At 40.1% G+C, this 20,757-nt stretch overlaps 1 protein-coding gene across 13 annotated transcripts in view; it reads left to right on the top strand.

Annotated features, from left to right (window-relative positions):
- Positions 1-20,757, top strand: part of LOC129723977 (potassium channel subfamily K member 18) — a 108,932-nt gene that overhangs the window by 35,021 nt on the left and 53,154 nt on the right. For 4 of the 13 annotated variants that reach the window (XM_055678504.1, XM_055678506.1, XM_055678508.1 and 1 more), the window contains 2 exons: positions 8,017-8,731; positions 12,068-12,215. In XM_055678504.1, coding sequence (XP_055534479.1) covers positions 8,593-8,731; positions 12,068-12,215 — 287 coding nt within the window. In that variant the 5' untranslated portion in view covers positions 8,017-8,592. The remainder of the gene's footprint in view (positions 1-8,016; positions 8,732-12,067; positions 12,216-20,757) is intronic. The other 9 variants (XM_055678514.1, XM_055678510.1, XM_055678513.1 and 6 more) reach the window with 5 other exon arrangements.

Here is a 20,757-nt window from a genome sequence, read left to right as displayed (position 1 = left end):
CTGGACAGAGGTGAATGGCCACATTAGGGTCTCAAGTTACACGTGTCCAGCCATTTGCCAACCGAGCATACTGTTACATGTTGTTTTTCAGATGACCGAAAATGTGCAACGAGAGCAGCTTTCGGAATCGTTACATTTTGCGATGGCGTAATGGAAAAATTACGCACGTGGTCCAAGTGCCACTATCACTGCGTAAAACTTTTGCTTGTCGTGTTTGACCTGGTTCACAATAAGCGCAGCTTTTCGGTAAATGAACCACCAAGTATCGGCATCGTCCGGATCAAAATCAGGGTAAATAATCTTTGCGATTAACGTCGGTTCATTCACCCAGATCAACCAGAATTTTTATATTGAGCGAAGTTGTGGCAAGTTTGGCGGACTAAAACAACATCGTTAGCTTTGTACCACTACATCCCACCGGTTTCGAGCAGTGGCACGATGCCAGATCCTGCCAAAACAGAGTGTTATCTTCGTGGGACCGAAGGATAGTCACCTAAAATACTTTTAAACAAATTCGTCGACCTTCTATTCTAAAAGATCTCCGGAACATACAGATGTGTGTTACGACAAGTACTTCTGTATTTGTTTAACTTGTCGGAGAAAAACTACAGGCTGGGCATCCGCACTAATGTGCGTCTCGTTTTTCATTACGATGCATTTCGGCTGCACCAACCACTCGCGGTATAGCTTCCTGGCGTGGGACTCCACCACCGTATTCTGTTTATCGGTTCGGTAAGGCGCCTTACTTGCCTTGAAGACTTGAGGTCCGGCCCGCTTCACCGTCTGCTGTACGATTCAGGCGAAAGGATTGATCTTCTTGGTTACGTCCTTGTTCGAATAATTTGAATTCCGCATGAAGTAGTCCCTCGGTCCTCTAAAGAGGTGTACCGAATATCGATAATTTCACTGGTGTATTGTCGTTAAATAAGTTACAAATAACCTAAGGTAATGTTTTGGAAATCAGCACATCAATCTTAAAAAACTGAAAGTTTCAGTACAAGCAGATCTTCTCCATCTTTTCCTGAAGAAAGCTTATTCGATGTTGCTCAAAAACCACAGTACAAGAACAAGCGCAGGTTCTGACAAGCACTTCTATACTTACTTAAACACGACAGAAATTTTATTTTTTGGACCTCTGTTGTTCATTCTTTTTGTGAACGACTTATGTTCAACCATACAATCTCCCAAATACATGTTTGCCGATGATCTCAAATTTTTTCGAGTAGTAACATCTGCTCTTGACTGCTGTGCTATTCAAGCTGATATCGACACCTTGTTAAGCTGGTGCACTCTTAATGGAATGGAAGTAAACGTGCGAAAGTGTAATGTGGTTTCGTTCTGCAGAAAAAGGCATGTCATGATGTACGACTACAGGATGTCACAAGCCAGTATCAACCGAGTCAATACTGTGAAGGATTTAGGCATTCTTCTTGATGCCAAGTTAAGTTTTGCTCAGCATATTTCAGCTACAACCGCAAAGGCCTATGCTGTACTTGGGTTCATCAAGAGAAACACGCAACAATTCAACGATATGTACTGTCTGAAATCACTGTTCAGTGCTCTTGTGCGCAGCATTCTGGAGTATGGGGCGATTGTGTGGGCACCTTATCATGCTGTACATATCAACCGAATTGAACGTATTCAGCGTCAGTTTCTTCGATTCGCTTTACGTATGCGGCCGTGGAATGATCCAGTACGACTGACACGCTATGAACATCGTTGCTCTCTTATACAACTACAAACTCTAACAAGTAGGAAGACCATGCTTCAACGTCTCTTAGTTTTCGACCTGTTAGAAAACAACTTAGACAGCCCAGAACTGCTCAGTAAATTTCAGTTCAACGCACCACAAAGGCTTACTCGACGAAGCGATTTTTTCCGGATTTCCAGATACCGCACTAACTTTGCTCAAAACAATCCATTCGAAGTGTGTTGTCGTAAGTTTAATATTGTTTCTGACGTGTACGATTTTAATATGACCAAATCAATGTTTAGACTTAGAATAAGTAGTTATTAGAAATGTCTGTACGATTTTTTTCGAAGACTTATGAACAATAAATATTGATTACACCAGACGTATGGAATAGCTTCCAATAACTTCTCGGAGATGTTTTGCTCAAACTAGTCCTTCGTCTGATTGCTTGTCGAATTAGAAACTTCGTGATGGTAAACGGATAGGCATTGCACACCAGCAGTGCAATCCATACTAGTTGGCATAAAATAAACCCCAGTGTTGTCTTATGCCTATCTCCTCGTGAAACCGACTGGGATACGATCAACCAAGGGAGAATCGATGAGCCGCTGGTAACTGGATCGTATGTTGACAGGGAAGGAGAAGTTGTTCTTCTTGGAGAGCATTTTGCCTGAGCGTCTGTTCCCCAGGTTAGGGCGGCTCAAACAGCGACTGATCTGAAGTTCTATGAGCTCCTCAAGAAAACATATGGAGAGTACCCACATCACGACGTAAAGATCGTTATCGGAGATATGAACGCACAAGTCGGATGAGAGGAATTCTTTCGTCTTGTTATTGGTAGAGAAAGCCTTCACTCTACTACCAACGACAACGGCTTGAGGTTAATGAACTTCGTCGCAGCCACGAGAAAGGCCATCTGTAGTGCCCATTTTGCACGTCTGAACATTCACCTGGAGACACCCCAATGGAGAGGCCTGCTCCGAGATCGACCACATGCTGATCGACGGCCGGCACTTTTCAAACGTCATTCGAGGGCCAAACATCGACTCGGATCACTATCTCGTGATAGGCAAGATTCGCGGTAGGCTGTATAACGTATTAAAAACGAGATCGGAAGGTACGTCTGGTCATCCTGAGGTTATCAGCGGAAAGAGTTGCTGCAGAAAGTTGATAGATAGATCGATGAACCAGCTGGAATACACCTGAACGAGCAGTGGAAGCACATTTATGATACAGTCAGCGAAACAGTGCGAGAAGTGATAGGCATGACAACGAGAACCACGCGTAGCGGGTGGATCGATGCTGAGTGTCTAGTGGTGACGGAAGAGAAGAATCGAGCCTACGCCAACACGTCAGTACCATTAGTAATCGTGTGAGGCGTCAGATGCGGGGGAAATACCGGAAGGCAAGAGCTGCCGAAAAGATGCTTCAGCGCCGTTAGATTTGTGAGCACTAGATTGCGTCCTTGGGGAGGCGGAAAATTGCTTCACTTACCGATAAATCGCAGCGAGCGAAGTTTCAGACACGTTTGTGACGGTCTGAAGCAAGATGACGGGCTCTCGAACTTACTGCTCAACATAGCGTTAGAAGGTGCAATACGAAGGGCAGAAGTGGCCCTATCATCACGAAGTCTCACATGCTTCTGGGCTTCGCGTGTTAACCGTATAGCTGTTGAGAAGGCCTTTATGATTCTCAGAAGGGAAGCTGCGCGAATTAGACTCACCATAAACACTGTCAAAACGATGTACGTGGTGGCTGGCAGAGAGCTTGGTAGTTCTGCGAGTGTTGGTGCTGCGGTGGAAATGAATGGGGATACTTTCGAAGTAGTCGACGAGTTTGTTTGTCTTGGTACTCTCGGGACATGTGACAACGAGTAGAGCCACGAGGTAAAAATATGGATTGCGGCAGCGCATAGGGTTCATTACGGATTGCGTCGTCAGCTTAGGTCTCGTAGCTCACAGATCCGTACGAAATGTGCACTCTACAGGATGTTGATTCTCCCGGTGGCGCTCTACGGACATGAATCATGGAAGGAAACTGATCGACGAGCGCTCGGGGTCTTCTAGCGTGGAATCCTGCGATCGATACTAGGTGGCAAGCTAGAAAATGGGGTGTAGCGCAGGCGCATGAATCTTGAACTAGACGCAATATACAAACACGCTTGTCAAGCTGATGAAACACGACAGGTTACAGCGGGCTAACCACGCAACACGGATGGCGGATGAGCGACCGGCAAAGATAATATTTAGCAGAGAACCGGATAGAAGCCGACGACTTCGAGACAGACCTCGCACGCGCTGGATGTGTGTTGTCGTCGAAAATGCCCGAGCAGCGGATGTAAGGGGCGAGTCCTGTGAACGTTCATCAATTTCGGGAGTTTTTTGATCTCTCAAGGGAGCACGTTCCTCTTATGAAATAACACATTTCTGCATTATGAACTTGAATCGTGATTTCATTTCGTTAGTTGCTTCCACAGGTATATGGTTTTTATTTAGCTTCTCCAGGTATGAAAAAAGGGTAACTATATTAGTGATAACTTCCAAGAGTTTACCAATTCATAGCTTATCAAACTCCACTCACATTCAGTCAAATTTTTGATGCTGTTGAGCTAACTGGTATAGTAGGTAACTGCTGGCCGTTGTTCCTTCAGCCGCTGGAGCATGTAAAACTCTACTAGAATTCCACCTGGTTCGTACGTCTTGCACGAGTTTATGTTTCGTTAGCTCGTACGTCTTCTGAACTTCAAGCAGCTTACCACAGAACTGGATAACGATGTTACGAGATCCGGCTATCAAGTCCCTTACTGCTTTTGTGAGTCGGGAGCATCGAGTATTACCAGCTGCAGAATATGAACAAAACAACCAGCATGTGGCAGCTCAGTCGTGTCTTGACAGTTAGTTACCCGAGTAGGTATCACCTACATAGAATGGGAAAAACTCATTAAACAAAAGGCCGTTTTTGCCAGTTTGAAACTGAAAATTTTATTATTTGATTTGGAAAGGGGTTACTAAAGCCCTTTGAAATTTGACAGAGTGATCCGATTGAAGTATTAGACACTCTTTATTAAACGAGTCGAACCTAACTAAGATCGGGTGCAGTATTAACCAATGCCATTGTTGTGAGAGGATATTGGACTAGCATCAAATCAAATACGGGTCATAAAATAATACTGCTAATCAGTTGATGCAGTTGTGTTTCGGATCTACAGAGCAGAAAAAAATGGTGAAGCTTCAACGAGGTCACCTAATGTTTGGGTTGCATTTTAGCCGTTTGACGACGAAAACCTTCATTCTCTACCATCAAGAATGGCTATGAATCCAGAATCATCATTTCAGCAATAGCATCTGTTATTTTATTAGTGTTGATAGATATTGGGTCCCTTTCTGCTGCGATCAAACACTCCGTGAGCTCGTTTGAATGCATTTGATGACTTCCATTCACATTCCTTGGCACGGTAGACTTCGCACAATTTTGATTACAATTTTAGGTGATTGATCATCTCCGCATTCGTTGCATTTTAATCCTCGTTATTTGCTAGATGAAATTCCCAAATAGCGGAACGTTTCTCAATCAATTTGCGAATTGAAAAGCGAATACCAACGAAAGAGAAAAAGGACTGATCTTTTTGAGGTCATGTTATTTTTTAGTTATTATGCGAGGCTGGGCACATCGAGTTGACAGCTTAAAACTTATACACTGAAACAAAAAAACGTCATTCAAAACGAAATTAGGCATTGCAGAAACGTCGAATGGCGCATCAATGGAAACAAATGTTTTCCACGACCGCGCTCATATTTTTTGTCGAAGTACTTCTTGCTTTGAAGCAATCTCGATAAACACTTGACAGATTGTAAGAAAAAATTGAAGCATTACACTGTAAACTAGTTTTAACTAAAATTTCATAAATGTTTACCCACGCAATAAAAAGTTACAGATAAACGAAAGTGTCGCATTTTCGAGCACAATGTTTATGACATGCAATAAGGCAATCCACGAGACAGTTGCGATCAGCTGATTTCAGTCTGTTTTCAACTTTTGACAGCTTTATGTATGTTCGATCGGTCGCAACTTGGATGCAATCCGGATCCAGAAGCGTGAGAAACAAATGTTATCCGATCGGTAGCTCTAGTATCGCGAGTGCCAATCCTATATACAACAATAAAAAATCACTTTTGATATTATTGCCGACATTAAAAGGTTTTGGTTCTGGTCGTGTTTTGGTGTTGCAGCTTGAATAACAGCAACAATAACAAACGTACAAGCGAAGAAACGTCATCCGTGGATTGCCTCATGAAAGATTTGACTCACTTAAATTTTTAGGCAGAGGCTAAAGTTAAATCGTAATAAACATTTAATTTTTTTATGCTCATTGATATAAGATGCAATAAGCCATAAGTATATGCAGACAAGATGGACATGAAAATGCAATAAGCCATAACATGATACATGTACATGATTAATTTCATTCCTTCAACAAGGAAAAGTTAGAATTTTGCTACAAGTGCACGAAAACTACAGGAAGGACTACTACTTCGTACACTGTGAACACAATAATTCAGACAAAATTATAATAAAACAATTTGATAAGCATTTCAGGTTTTCATGACAACAAGGGTGTGTTTTTTTATTTACCTTTACTGTGAAAGCTTGTGCCGTGTTTTTTTTTTGAATCGCATGTTTTTTGAATAGCTTAAAATATTTCAAAGCAAATCAATAAACTAGCATTGATTTGATTTTCTTTTATATTTCAATACAGTTCCTTTTAAATCAAAGCATCAGTTGATAGTTTTATGCAAAAATGCATTATTTGGATCTTGATTTCAACCGAAACACTCGAATGTGATGCTGAGCAATCAATCAGAAATATTTTTCTTCAATCAAATATCGATGGTAAAAAATAAGTAACCAAAACGTTAACCAAACATTTGATAACATATCACTAATCCACGAGCCGGGCGAGGTTTGCGTGTCATATTCAATTATCAATAAATGAGACTACCAAATTGATGTTCCGCATTGCGACGGATTTGAAAACCAGTGTTAAAAAAGAAAACGGTTGCTTCTTCCTCCACCAATTCGGTCCATAATAAATTTAGTATTGTATTAACTATCTATCAGCTCGTTAATTTTTATGATTATAAAGTGTTGCTCATCGGTACCGTACAGCTACACCCCTGCATCTGCCTTTACCAACACTAGCATCAATATCGAAGTCACATCGGACATCATCTAACAAGTGCTATCCAAAACGTTGTTGTCGTTGGCTACGAATGCTTAGAATGCACTTGCTGTACGTGCATTCTATTACCGCGCCAAGAATATTCCTCTTGGGCGAAAGTGCTCTGAAATTCTGGTAGTTAGTTCCGACATGACGATGCTGATATGCGATGACATGACTGACCGCAGAGCCTTTTTCAAACGGTTGCAAGTGGCTAGATGAGAAGCAAGCCTGTACACTGTATAGCATTTGACGAGGATGGTGGTTTCAGTATTGATGAGAAAATGCAAACTAGCATGTCATGAATGTATTTAGACATCGTCTGTCTCTCTCACGCTCGTAAGCTAGGGTTATAAGCCATGGCGATCTTGCCGAGAACTCATATTTGGTATAGGATGATTTCCAATTTTCCCTAATAGACAGCAAACACCATCTCAGCTAGTGGTCACAATACTGCCACATTTAGAAATTAGAACGGATCGTGCAGAAGTGGCATGCGAAACGATGCAAACAAAACCTGATACGTTGCTGCCACTGATTAAAAGTTGATATCAGAGGATGCATTTATGCTTAACACAAATTTTGTCTTCCTTATGAATGATCCACAATAAAATAAAAATGCAAAAAGGAGAACCGGGTCGTTTCTGCTCGAATGAGATTTTCCATAGGGCATCATATATTAGCCAACGAATCGTAATTGAAATCTGAATTAATTGAAGTTTATTCAGTTCTCTTTCGATAGTCTTGAATGATCGGCATACACCTAAACCGTATCAAGCACCAAAAACGTTTATCCGAGTAATCGGTGTTCAAAGTTCACCACCGCTTATGCTTATGAATTTTTGTTATAATATCATTATAAACTGTTCAGATGATTTCGTTTTTTTACAAAAGGTTGATTAATTTGTTTCCCATATGAACCATATGAAAATTCAAAGCACTCTGTATTAACCTCAAAACTCGATTCGATAATATTTGTTTCAACTTTCTACCGTCCGAGTGTCCGAGAATAACTTGATCTAATTCATTGAGAGCGTATAAAAATGACCATCAACGGAAATAAATAACTAATTGTGTTTCGTGAACTGCCCGCATTTCCCCCCAGTGTGATGTTGATTAAGAAGAAGCCGACTATGAATGAGTAGCTGCGAGAGAAAAAATCACAAATGGAAATGAAGAACACGGTCATCGTGATAGAATATTTTAGCACAACGTCGACATTTAATTGAAGGTGGAAAAAGTTCCCCTTGACCAAGCGGTATAAAAATGAAACGGAAAGAAAAATGAATGAAAACAGTGGCGGAAAAAGTAGCAGCAGCAACAGGCGTAATAAAATTATCTCTCTTCTAATAAAATAGTTTTTAATGAGTTGTTTCTGCTACACAATCAAGTGCGCGATAGTGACCGGGTGGTGCACCAGCTGCAGCCCCAAAAAGTGTCAAAGTGTCCCGCAGCGTCTCAAAAAAATCATAAGGAGCAAGAAAAAATTGAGCAGCAGCAAGCGGAAATTATTCGCCGAAGTGGAAAACAACTTCCGGCCACAGGCTGTTCCCAGGACCGGTCCGAAACGGAGCTCCCTAGCATTCGACTGCTCCCGTGGTAGACTCTCGGCAGTCCGTTACCGGCCTACGCACCGGCAGAGACAGTCGGTCGGCTAGACACAGACACCGGAGCAGCTGACATGGAGCGCAAACGTTCGGTGCGGCGCCGGCAAAAACCACCGTTTGCCGAGCGTTTCAAGGACCACTGTCGCAATTTCACTGCATTTATGTTCAGCAACGTTGGGATTATTTTTTTAGTCGTCCTCTACATGATTGCGGGTAAGTATCAATTAGCGGTTCATTTTTTTTAATTACTTTATCAGCTTTGCATCAACTGCGTTTTCAACAAATAATCATCCTGCCCGCAAGTTTAACACTTTCCACTTGCTACGTTATAGAAAAATATGTCTGCTTTTTTCAAAAATACAAAACCGTTGTATTTAAAACCTTCTTTAATCTAAATTTTTGATACCAAATGCAAAAACAAAAATTGTGCAATAATTGAAATGCAAATCTTTATGAAAAAGCAATAATTATTGGCAGCAATAACATATATTTTTTGTTGTCATGAATACACATGGTACACACAGGTTTTACTCTAGAGCTCAAACTGGAAAAAAATGAAATATTGTAGATTTTCAATCACTCCTGTGAATCTTGGTGCCCATAGCATAGATAACTTTTTCAGAGACTTGAAGGAGTTTTTCCGTAAGAAAACGAAGAAGCGACAAACCCGGCGAGCAATTAATGTGCGGCCTATTGTCGCACTTCTACATCAACTAAGGGCACCAAAATTCATATGATTATTTTAAAGGTAATGAAGCAAAGCTTTGGTGCTACATTCCGTATCAGAACTCGACCTTCTGTTTATCATACACAGACTTCGCAGCTAACTGTTAGTGTACAGAATAACTGCGGGGCTAGCGCTACGATCTTACTGACACCAACAGTCTGTCCTGAGCCGGAGCTCGAACGTACGGCGACTGGCTTGTTAGGCCAGCATCGTACCTCGAGACCATTTAGGTTTTTTAAAACTATAATCTTTCAATTTTTCCAGTTTTAGCTTTTGGCCAACTTTATTTTTTCGACCAGTGTTATTCACAAAAAATATGATAAATTCAATTTAAAATCCATCCCATTAATTTGTTTCAGTAAGTTTGCAGGCAATCAGTCACTATTTTCTGCAGCACAATAGTGTAACACAGTTTCACCAGTAGCTATACTAATAATGTGGGCCATTATTTTTAAATAGCAACTAGGGTAACCGCTCCATTATTCATCTTAACAGCTAGGTGCACCTATAATCATCTTATTTCTCTCATTTCTCCAATTTACCATCAAATTTCTACAAATTTTGAAAGTAAATCTACTTGCTTCTCAATTTTGTCAACTGGTTGAAAGTTTTACGTTGAAAATATGGTAAAATTTGACGATAAATTGATCAAAAAGGCATGATGAGATGAATATAGGCACTGAGATGAATATAGAAGTGATTACCCTCTGTGATGCATTGAGGGTACACGTACGAAATGAGAAATCTCTCAGGTTCATTTCAAAAGTAATGAAATATCACTCGGGACTTCTATGCATTTATGAGCTGCGTAGTTTCACGTCAAACAAGAGGAAAATCTGAGATCCAATGTACGATTTTAGTATATATTTAGTACGATAGTGAAAACACAGCACTGCCATCTTCTAAACATATAAAAATACAGCTCTGTCTTTCTATCTGTCTGTTTGTATGATCCATATAGGCTTGGAAACTACTGAACCGATTCTGTTAATAAGGGTTTAAGGGACCAAGAAAGGTGACTAAGATAGTTCGAGGCCCCTCCCTCTTTTGGAAGAGAGGAGTCCCATACAAATGAAACACAAATTTCTGCACATCGCGAGAACTATCCAAGTAAATGGAACCAAATTTGGCGGGTGAATGTTTTTATGGTAACAAATATGTCCATAATGGTTTGACACCCCTCCCTTTTCGGTAAGGGAAGGGTCCAAGACAAATGAAAATGAACAATCAAGCAAATAAAACCAAATTCGACATGTGAATGTTTTTATGGGTAACAAATAAGTCCATAATAGTTTGACACCCCTCCCTCTTCTGAAAGGGAGGGGTTTCCTACAGATGAAACACAAATTTCTGCACATCTCGAGAAATATTCAAGTAAATGAATATGAGGTTTTTGAGCGCAAGAAAAACTTTCACGATGGTCCGAAACCCCTCCCTCTTCTAAAGGAGCGGGTTCATACAAATGAAACTCAAATTTCTTCACAACTCAAGAACTAATCACCAAATTGAACCAAATTTGGCATGTAAAGTTTTTTTGGGAGCAAAAAATATTATTATGGTGGTTCGACACCCCTCTCAACTTCCGGTTTCCAAAAAACAGCCAATAATGGTCGATTTCCACCCAATATGATTAAATCCGAATCAAAAATGATACACAAGAGCTAAAATCGACCACAGACACCATTGTGAACTTTAAGATGGTCACTTCCGGTGTCTGGAAAACTGCCGAAAATGACCGAATAACACCCAATATGGGTGTTTCTTCAACCAGAATGACGCTCACAGGCCAGAAATCGTCTTCAAATGCCATTTTGAAATCCAAAAAAGCGATTTCCGGTTTCTGTAAAATAGCCTGAAACGACCAAATACCACCCAATATGAGTATCTCCGGAACCAGAATGATGCGATGAGTTTAAAATTGACCTCAGGCACCATTTCCAAATTTTAAGATGGAAACTTCTGGGAAACAGCCGAATATGACCGAATAATACTCAATATGGATATTTCCGTAATCGAGATGATGCAGGAAAAACAGCTGAAAATGACCGAATACGACCCAATATGAATATATTTAGAATAAAGGTGATGAAGCCAAAAGTCTATGATGTCGTCATTCCGATAAAACCAATCATTTCAAAGGATTTGTTTTTTGACTTTGACCATATTCTATGACCATTTGCAGACTATAAAAACATCGCAAGGAATCAATGAATGTTTATAATTATTTAATAAAATACAAAAATGGGCGGGACGACGTTTGCCGGGTCAGCTAGTATTGAATAAAAATCGAGTTTCCAGTCATGCAATGCATCAAATTTAAGACATGTAGTTTGAGTTTGAAAGTATAATTTTGTTTAAAATTGAGATATAATAATAAATTTTGCCATGTTCATACATATTTAAATCTAACTCAATTTATTTGCTTGTGCACTAACCAAAAAAATTTAAGCTATGTGTCCCCAAAACTGCTTGACATGTAAAACGTCAATAAAAAAATAAATTTAGGGCACGGGTTGCTTCTGTGTCAGCAACAAACTGCCATTACCGGCTGACAAAACCGGTAGGAAAAAAGCAATTATAAGAGCAATCACCTCTACTCACCCCGGAAAGAGCTCAATCTAAGGCGCAAGCTTTCATTTTACTACGCTGGCATCTGACCATTTCCCATCTGCATCTGATTCTTTTCATCTGCCTGCCGCTAACTCTTCTATGGCAATAGAATAGCCACAACTTTACTGTTTTTCCTTTTCAGTGTTGCTCTAAATAAACCTCTGAGCCTTCCCACGACTGACTGTCATCTATTATGTATACTTCAATTACAGGTGCGTTCATGTTCATCGCGATCGAAGGTAATGAAGCTTTAGAGAGGTTTGCTCAAATACCGTCCAAGAGAAACGAGACTGCCATGCGGCTGTGGCAGATATCCTGCTGCGAGGTGAATGTGTTCAACAAAACCGTGTTCGAGGAGAGGTGAGTAATTCTCCTTCATTGTCTGGTTTTGCCATTAATTGTCTAAAGTACGCTTCCTCCCGTTCCACAGTGCAATACCATTTCGCGATATCCTCTGATTCATCATACTGTGTCTTTCTAAATGACGCAATTTTCACAACGTTTCCACGACGAGACCGACGAGATTCGTTTTGTAGAACCCACTAAGGACTGCTTTCAGCTTAACTAACACTTCTGCGAAAGCCATACTTCGACCAATCGAAAGCCATTTACTCGGATCCGTTCAACTGACCTAGTTTGCCCTCGATTTTTCACTTCAGTTCAGCGCGGTCTGATGGGGTTTTCGGATTAATTAATGTTCGTTCAGTTATCGGATGCCTCTTTTTCTTCCTCTTCCGCTGACAGACCGAGAGGGATGAGAGGTAATAATTGGGCGGAATCGCCTATGAAAAATATACGATCGTCGTAAAATCCGCCATTCAACCGTGACATGATTTTAGCGGACGTCGGTTTCATATATAGTTCACTGCAACAGGATTCTGCAATCCTTTCGAGCGGAAATTCGTTACGGGTTTCGTATGATGAATTTTAAAAGCGTCAAACTCAAATGGTAGAATTTTGGGATTGCAATGGGACTGGTTTATCGTGCAGATCGAGCGGATAAACGATTCAATAAGGGCGAGCCATTTTGAAGTTTATAAAACTATTTTTGATTGGTGAAACACGGCTTTTCAGTGAGGCATCAACAACTTTGTTTCAATTTATTACTAAAGAATGCAATTACATATGTAAATTTTTGTCTGACATTGTAAATGAATAAATTCATTAAATTCAACTAATCGATTCGTTTGTGGCAAAAGTTGATTTGGAATGAAATGTATTTCATATATCTACCTTTTATTGACAAAGAGGAAACAAACAAACAGCAAAAATAGCGGTCGGATGCAATTACAATAGCTTTTTAATTATATGTTTTTTGAATTATCTGCGCGAGAATGAATTAACTTTCAATGTTTAACATTAGGGTTGTAATAATGTAAAGACCCTTTTAAATGGTCATATTTAGGAATGTTTTTTTTTTAATTTATAACTTTGTATTATATATTAAACTAACGTCTAATAATAAAAGATTTGGATCGATCATGTCATAAGTATTTTCCTAATCACGACTTATTTCCAAAAACGGCTTGTGCAAAAATAACATTGATGATTTAAGAGCCAGTTCGCGAGAGGCGCAACTGCATGTTGTTCTGATGTTCTCCAATTGAGCTGAAATTTTCAGCGTTTGTTTGTCTATTCAAGATGGGAAGTTTTGCAAAATTCCAATTTTTTTAATTGAGGTTAAGTGGGGTAAAACGGCCTTTGAAATTGATATGTCCAAAAAAAAAAAAAAAAATGTGGTATTATTCTACACTAAGAGTACTTCAAAACGCACTGTCACAATATATGGCAAAGAGGTAACGTAACGAAAAAAATGCATTTTTCTTTTAAAAATTGTCAATTTCCAGGGCCATCTCACTCTTCTCAACATCGCTAGAAAAAATATCTGTTTATAGCGTTTTGTAGAGCACCTCCAGAGCTTTAATATCATGTATAAGCTAAGTGTGCCAAATGGGGTAAAACGGCCCTGGGAGGTGTTTTTCAGAAAACTGTCAAAATCACTAAAATCATTATATTTCCTGCTAGACTCAATAGATTGAAGAAATGAATGGATAACCACTCTACCTTACCAAAGCTACAAACTTTACCAGAAGATACGCCATTTAGAGTAAAACGTTCCTTGAAGAATTTTTTTTTCGAAAAATGCCGTCAAAATCACCAAAACTGCAAGAGCTCGGGTTAGAATTGATAGATTTGCTGAAATTTAGATTATTACACTAGTTAAATACGAATTCAAGGGCAAGATGACAAAAGGGACAAATAGATTTACATGAAAAATAAAAATTTTTTGGAGAACACTTTGCGATTTTCGGGGTACGAGGTACGGCCCAACAAACCAGCCGTCGTAGGTTCGAGTCTCGACTCGGGAGAGACTGTTAGTGTTAGTAGGATCGTAGCTCTAGCCCCGCAATTGTCCTGTACACTTAACAGTTGGCTGCGAAGTCAGTGTATAATAAACAGAAGGTCGAGTTCCGAATCGGAATGTAGTACCAAGGCTTTGCTTTTTTTACCCTTTTTCTATAGTGGCTAACTTACATTAAATAGGAATTTACGAATGTTTCTTGTGATTTTGATGCAGATTTGCTGGATAAGATGTTTCCCGATGGAAGTTTCGAAAAATCACTCTAATTTTCGTACAAATTGAATTAATATGGCGAGTGGTACACTATAAGACGTGGTTCATCCATAATAGTTTTACTCAAAAATCCAATTTGTATCAAAAGAATAAACAGTTTTTCGTCAAGGTGGCCCATTTAAGGGGTTATATACCTTTTTGGTCGAGAAAAATGAGGGAAGTTTGAATTTATTTTTAAGGGCATAGCACCATTTTCATTGCATCAAAGTGGTATTTTCCTGAAAGTACAGTTTATCAACAACAAGAAAATATATTTGATTTTGAGATATACCAATTATTACTGGAGTAATGGCCGTTTCCCCGAAACGCTTTTTTTTGCAGAGGCTTGCGGTGATCCTGATAGAGACTCAGCGGATCGACCGAAATCAAAAAACTCATATTATTTCATTAGTTTAGAAGTGTGCCGGGTCCTTGAACGATCGCTTTTATGAGTATTTTGTTTTCAGTGCAAACGGGAACGTTTCGTCCAAAAAATGCACGTTTTGAGCGCAAAAAATTGCATTAAAATTTTTTTTACGGCAAAATGTAACTGTATGTTTCAAAAAGCGATCGTTCAAGGACCGGCGAATTTTATAACGAAAATTTAAAAAAAAAGATGAAGGAAATCGGTTCAGTAGTTTTCGCGCAATCAGGATCACGGCAAAGTCATTTTCCGGAAAAAACTATTCCGAGATAATCGCGTGTAAAGTTTTAAGTTCAGCTTATGCGGCCGTGGCGAGGCGCGTTGCAAATCTCTCTAACTTTCTTCCTATTGTTCAGATCTTTATGAAAGTTTGTGGAAATGTTCTCAAGATGTTGTATTTGAAGATAATGTAATAAAAAATTTGCCGGTTTTTCGAAAACTAAAAAGGTATATAACCCCTTAAGGGAGTGGTCCATCCAAAGTAGTTCTACTCTATATTCAAACTAAATTAATAATTCCAATTTACATAAAAATGTAAAATGTGAATGGAATTTGAATAATTTGTATATCGGGTAAATTGACCTATAGTGGACCCCCTGCCCATAGTGGACCACTCGCCAAATTAATTCGGTTTATGCAAAAACATGAGGCATTTGCAAAAAACTTCCTTCGCGAAACATCGTATTCAGCCAATCTGCATCAAAATCACGAAAAAAATTAATATAATCCAATTTATATTAAAGAAAATTCAATTAATCTGACGAGTGGTCCATTATAGGAAAGGAGTCCACTTTTCCCTGTGGTTCTGTTACAGATTAGCTGGATAAGATGTTTCCCGATGAAAGTTTTTGTGAAAATCCCTCTAGTTTTCGCATAAATGAAGAGAGAATTCTGAATATAAACTGGCCAGCATTTCACCAGCTAGGGTAAATTAACTTACAATGGGCCCCTGTCCAGTAGCAGGAGTTAGTTAGGGTCGGGAGATGCGAGGACTCCTAAAAGGCGAGTCGACACCGCCATAATCGTCTTTGCCCAAAAACTTGGTGCCCCTGCTCTCCAGGAGAAGCGGCCCAAACAGCATCTGTACTCCAGAGGAGCGGCTGAAGCAAGAAATGCGAGGTCTCATCAGCTACAGCCAAAACGGCAGCTTCGTCACAAGACTACACATCGTGACATGGCAAAAAAGTCACATTACTACGAATATTCAAGAAGAAGAAACGGATCGGAACAATCGACAACGACCTATCCTGGGTGGCAACAGGGCCAGCTGGAACTCCATCACTTCGGCAACGAGAAAATGTACCCAGTATTACCAGAGCGGTGGCACAACAAATGAGCGGGGTATCGGCTTTATTGTGTTGGACAGGATGCAAAGTCGTGTGATCAAGTGGTAGGCGATCAGAGAGGGAGAATGAGAATTAAAGGCCGGTTCTACAATTACTCTACGATTACTCCATCATCAATGTGCATTGCCTGCATGAAGGAAAACCCGATGTTTAAAAGGAAGTCTTCTACGTATATCTAGAGAACGTCTACGTCAACTGCTCGATGCAAGCGGGACATCAAAATCGTTATCGGGGATGTGAACGCTCAAATCGGAAGTCTGCACACCATTCCGAAGTACATTCTTCCCTCGCAAGTACTTCCACTAGGGTGCCAATGGAAATGGTCATTTTGAGAAACCCTAAACGAAATTTTCATCTACCCGAAAAAACACCCCGTGCAAAATTGATCCCAGATGACTCCAAAATGCATGAAACGACCAGATCTGGGTGGTGGTGATTTAGTGATTTTTCAAATTTTTCAAGGTCAAACTTCGATCGCTTTGCGCCACCCCGTTTGTAGTCCGATCTAGCTAAAATTTTGCATAGAGTGTTTTTTCGGGTGGATGAACATTTTGTGTAGGGTTTTTTCTTTAAATTTTCTGGTTACTTTTTTCACACATAAGTGATTGGCACCCTAACATCCACAAAGCCACTTGAAAATCACCTGACCTGGTTAGTTAGTTGGTTAGTTGGACAAACCAAATCTATGTGCTCATCGAAGGACAGTCTTTCTTGAACATCACCAACATACGCACGTACCGAGGTACGGACTTTGACTCGGAACACTACTTAGTGGCGGTTTGTATGCGCTCAAAATAATCGACTGTCTATCAGTCACGACAGAGCCGATCCCCACGGTTCAACATCAAGCAGCTACGGAACCGAAGTCTACGCGCAACAGCTTGAAGCGACCCTACCCACGGTGGAGGAGTTCGGCGCAACTTCTCTCGAGGATAGCTGGATCATGATCTGCACGACCATCAAAAAATGCACGATGACGACAACAGGAACAGAGGTGCCGAGTGGCAGAAACCACTGGTATGATGGGGAATGCAAGGCAGCGATGACAGAGAAAAGCCGGTTCTGGGTGAATTACCTGAAGGTAAGGATGAGCGAGAACCTGGTCAAGTACGAACGATGCATAAAAATCACCAGCAGGAGGATCGTGATTATGTAGAGCTGGAAGAGCTATTCACTGCTAATGATACGCAAAAGTTCTACGAAAGCCAACCTGTAGAGGCTATTTGTCGCGAGCCAAATTTTGCAAGGATGTGGAAGGTGATCTCATCACGAACAATAGCGAGGTGGTCGGCAAGTGAAAGCAGCACTTCGATGAACATCTGAGTGGCGATGCAACAAACAGAAGCGAAACTGGAACGGACCTTGGAGTGCTAGCAGTAGATATCCGGGTATCAGTCCCCGACCTCCACGAAATTCAACGGGAGATTGGGAGGCTGAAGAACAACAAAGCGACCGACAAAGACGGCCTGCCGGATGAACTCTACAATCATGATGAAGATACACTTGCACTGCATTGGGTCATTTCCAAGATCTGGGAAGAGAAAAAAATTACCATCTATAAGAAGGGCGACAAGCTGGAGTGCTGCAAATATCGTGGCATTACGCTTATCAACGCTGCTTATATAATACTCTCCTAAGTTCTATTCCAACGTCTAACACCTTTAACCAGGAGGTTCGTGGAACTGTACCAGGCGGGTTTCATAGGATCCTGCGCAACCACGGACCAGATATTTTAAAATCCGACAGATTTTACAAGAATCACGTTAGTACAACGTGTCCACGCATCACATTTTAATCGACTCCAAGGCAGCCTATGATACAGTTGATCGAGAACAGCTATGGCAGATCATGCACGAAAACGAGGTAATTTTCCCGGATAGACTGAGCTTCGCGGATACTCTCGAGTCATGCCGAGGATTGAAACAAGGTGATGAACTTTCCTGTTTGCTTTTTACCATCGCCATCGAAGGTGTTATACGAAGAGCCGGCATCGATACGAGTGGTACGATTTCACGAAGCGGATTCAGCTTAAAGGTTTTGCAAATGACTTAGACGTCGTGGTCCCCGTGGTTCTGTGGTTAGCGATGTCGGTCGGCTAGCTCTCCCACATGGTTGTGATATCGGGTTCGATTCCCGATCGAGTCGAGGATCTTTTCGAGCTGTAAATTTTCTCGACTCAGCACTGGGGTACAGTGTATCGTTGTACTTATCCTACACATGCAAAATGTGCCAAAAACAATATCGATAACGAATTCTTTCAACTTATCTAGTTGATCGAGACCGCTATTAGCCCCAAGGCTAAGCATGCGATATTGTTAAAAATGACTTAGACATCATAGCACGAAACTTTGCGACGATGGAGGAAACCTACGCCAGGCTTAAAACGGAAGCTAAGCGTATTGGACTGCTGATCAATGCGCCAAAAAAAGTATATGAAGAGAAGAGGCTCCAAGAAGAACAATGTTAGCTCCCCACACCGGATCATCGTAGACGGCGATTAGCTCGAGGTGGTAAACGAGCTCGTGTATTTAGGATCGCTGGTGACTGCTGATAACAACACCAAAGCAAAGCACAGCAAAGAGATCCGGAGACACATTCAAGCGGGAAATCGTGCCCACTTTGTTCTTCGTAAGACACTGAGATCCAATCGAGTGCGCCGTACGAAGCTGAAACTGTACAAAACACAAATTACACCGGTGGTCCTCTATGGGCTAGATACGACGACACTGCGCTCAGAGACCTTCAGCGCCCTTGGAGTTTTCAAAAAATAAGTGCTGCGAACTATCTACAGTGGAGTACAGACTAAAGAAGGAGAATGGCGGAGATGGAGATGAGCTGCTCGCGTTGCTAGTAGAGAGCACAGCTAGTTAAAGTTAACAGATTGCGATAGGCCGGACACGTCGAAACGATTCTTTCCAGTAACCCCTCTGGCACCAGAAACAGAGGAGCACAGCGTACACGATGGCTTGATCAGATTAAAAATGACCTACGCCTGGGAGCATAGCGCCATATAGCCCAGAACCAAGTGGAATCAGACGACTTCTTGATACAGTACGAGCCACCCCGGCTCTAGCCTGCTAGGTAAGGTAAGGCAAGAATCCTTTTCCTATTGTGGACCACTCAATTTCTGCTTTCCTATTGCTGACTGAAATTTCTTTTAACGTAAATCAGAATTTAGGGTAAATTAACCTATAGTGGACCCCTTTCCTATAAAGGACAACTCGTCAGTTTAATTCAATTTCTGCGAAAACTTGAGATCTTATCCAGCCAATCAGAATCACCAGAAACATTTGCAATTTTTATTATGAAAAATTGAGTTATTCAGATGAGTGGTCCACTATAGGTTAATTTACTCTACTAGAGCATAATTCGAGCTATCTTTTTTTTTTTTTTTTTGAAAAAAGGTGCATGTTGGCGACAAAATTCTGAAAAATCTCATTTATAATCACGCTTTTCTAGAATATTATGAAAAAAAAGAAAACTCAAGTGATACTCAACTTATCGACATATTTTCCATCATAAATATTCGAATGGAAAACGGCATTTTTTTGTTTTGAACTGTCCAAGCTTCGTAAGAATGTGGACTTGCCTATTCTTTTTGAACTTATAGTCGTAATTTATAATGACAAGAAATAACATAAAATTTCAACGACACGCGGTCGTTGTCGTCAAGGAGGCGCTGCAACGCAAGTCGCCTGTTAATATGAAAAAAGAATTTATGGTCTAGTCTGCATTTGTGAAGAATTGTTCAAAACCTGCAGGTTTATGCTAAAAACCAAGGTCAGAACTGGAAAATAGAAATGTAAAATAATTTTGTTCTCCTGATCTCTCTCTCTCTCTCTCTCTCTCTCTCTCTCTCTGTCATCCACCAACCAGAAGCACGCGTTCTTGGATTAGCCACGCATTATTTTAACCAAAAATAAAATGATTTTAAAGCCAAAGGGTCCTCAAATAATTCTCCAATTCATCGAAGTTGCAATTTTGTGATTTATTCACCTAAAAGTGAGAAATTAATTTTATTTTTCTCATATTTGCATATTCCAAATTGTGGCAATATTCATAAATATTGCCAAAGACACCATACTTTCATCAGCCAATTTCAAGGGACTTTATTGGTGTTTTCTTATCTGCCTTTTTAAATAAATACTTTCGAAGAAAATTTTATGATGATTTCCTATAGTTTTTCAATGTTCTACAATGTTGTTTGATATAATGAAACACCTAATTTCACCGAGGAAATCAATTATTTCTATCTCTTTTATTTCTTGAATATTTGAATATTTTTAATAAATTAACTCACTAGGTAACCAACAGAAAACTACAAAAACCGCTAATATCCACCGAAAAACCATTCCTATATTAAAGTATAAGTATGACATCATTCAATTCAGAAATAGGTATTTGTCGCTCGCTGTCCCTTGCATTCAAGAACATTGCTAATAGTAATAAATAAACTTTCTTTGGTAAAATTTTATTTTTTTATAGTATTTTTTATAAAATCATAAAATTAATAGAATT

Source organism: Wyeomyia smithii, chromosome 2 (genome assembly GCF_029784165.1).
Source record: "Wyeomyia smithii strain HCP4-BCI-WySm-NY-G18 chromosome 2, ASM2978416v1, whole genome shotgun sequence".
NCBI lineage: Eukaryota > Metazoa > Arthropoda > Insecta > Diptera > Culicidae > Wyeomyia > Wyeomyia smithii.
Note: the sequence above shows the minus strand (reverse complement) of the source record. Positions and strands in the feature narration are given on the sequence as shown.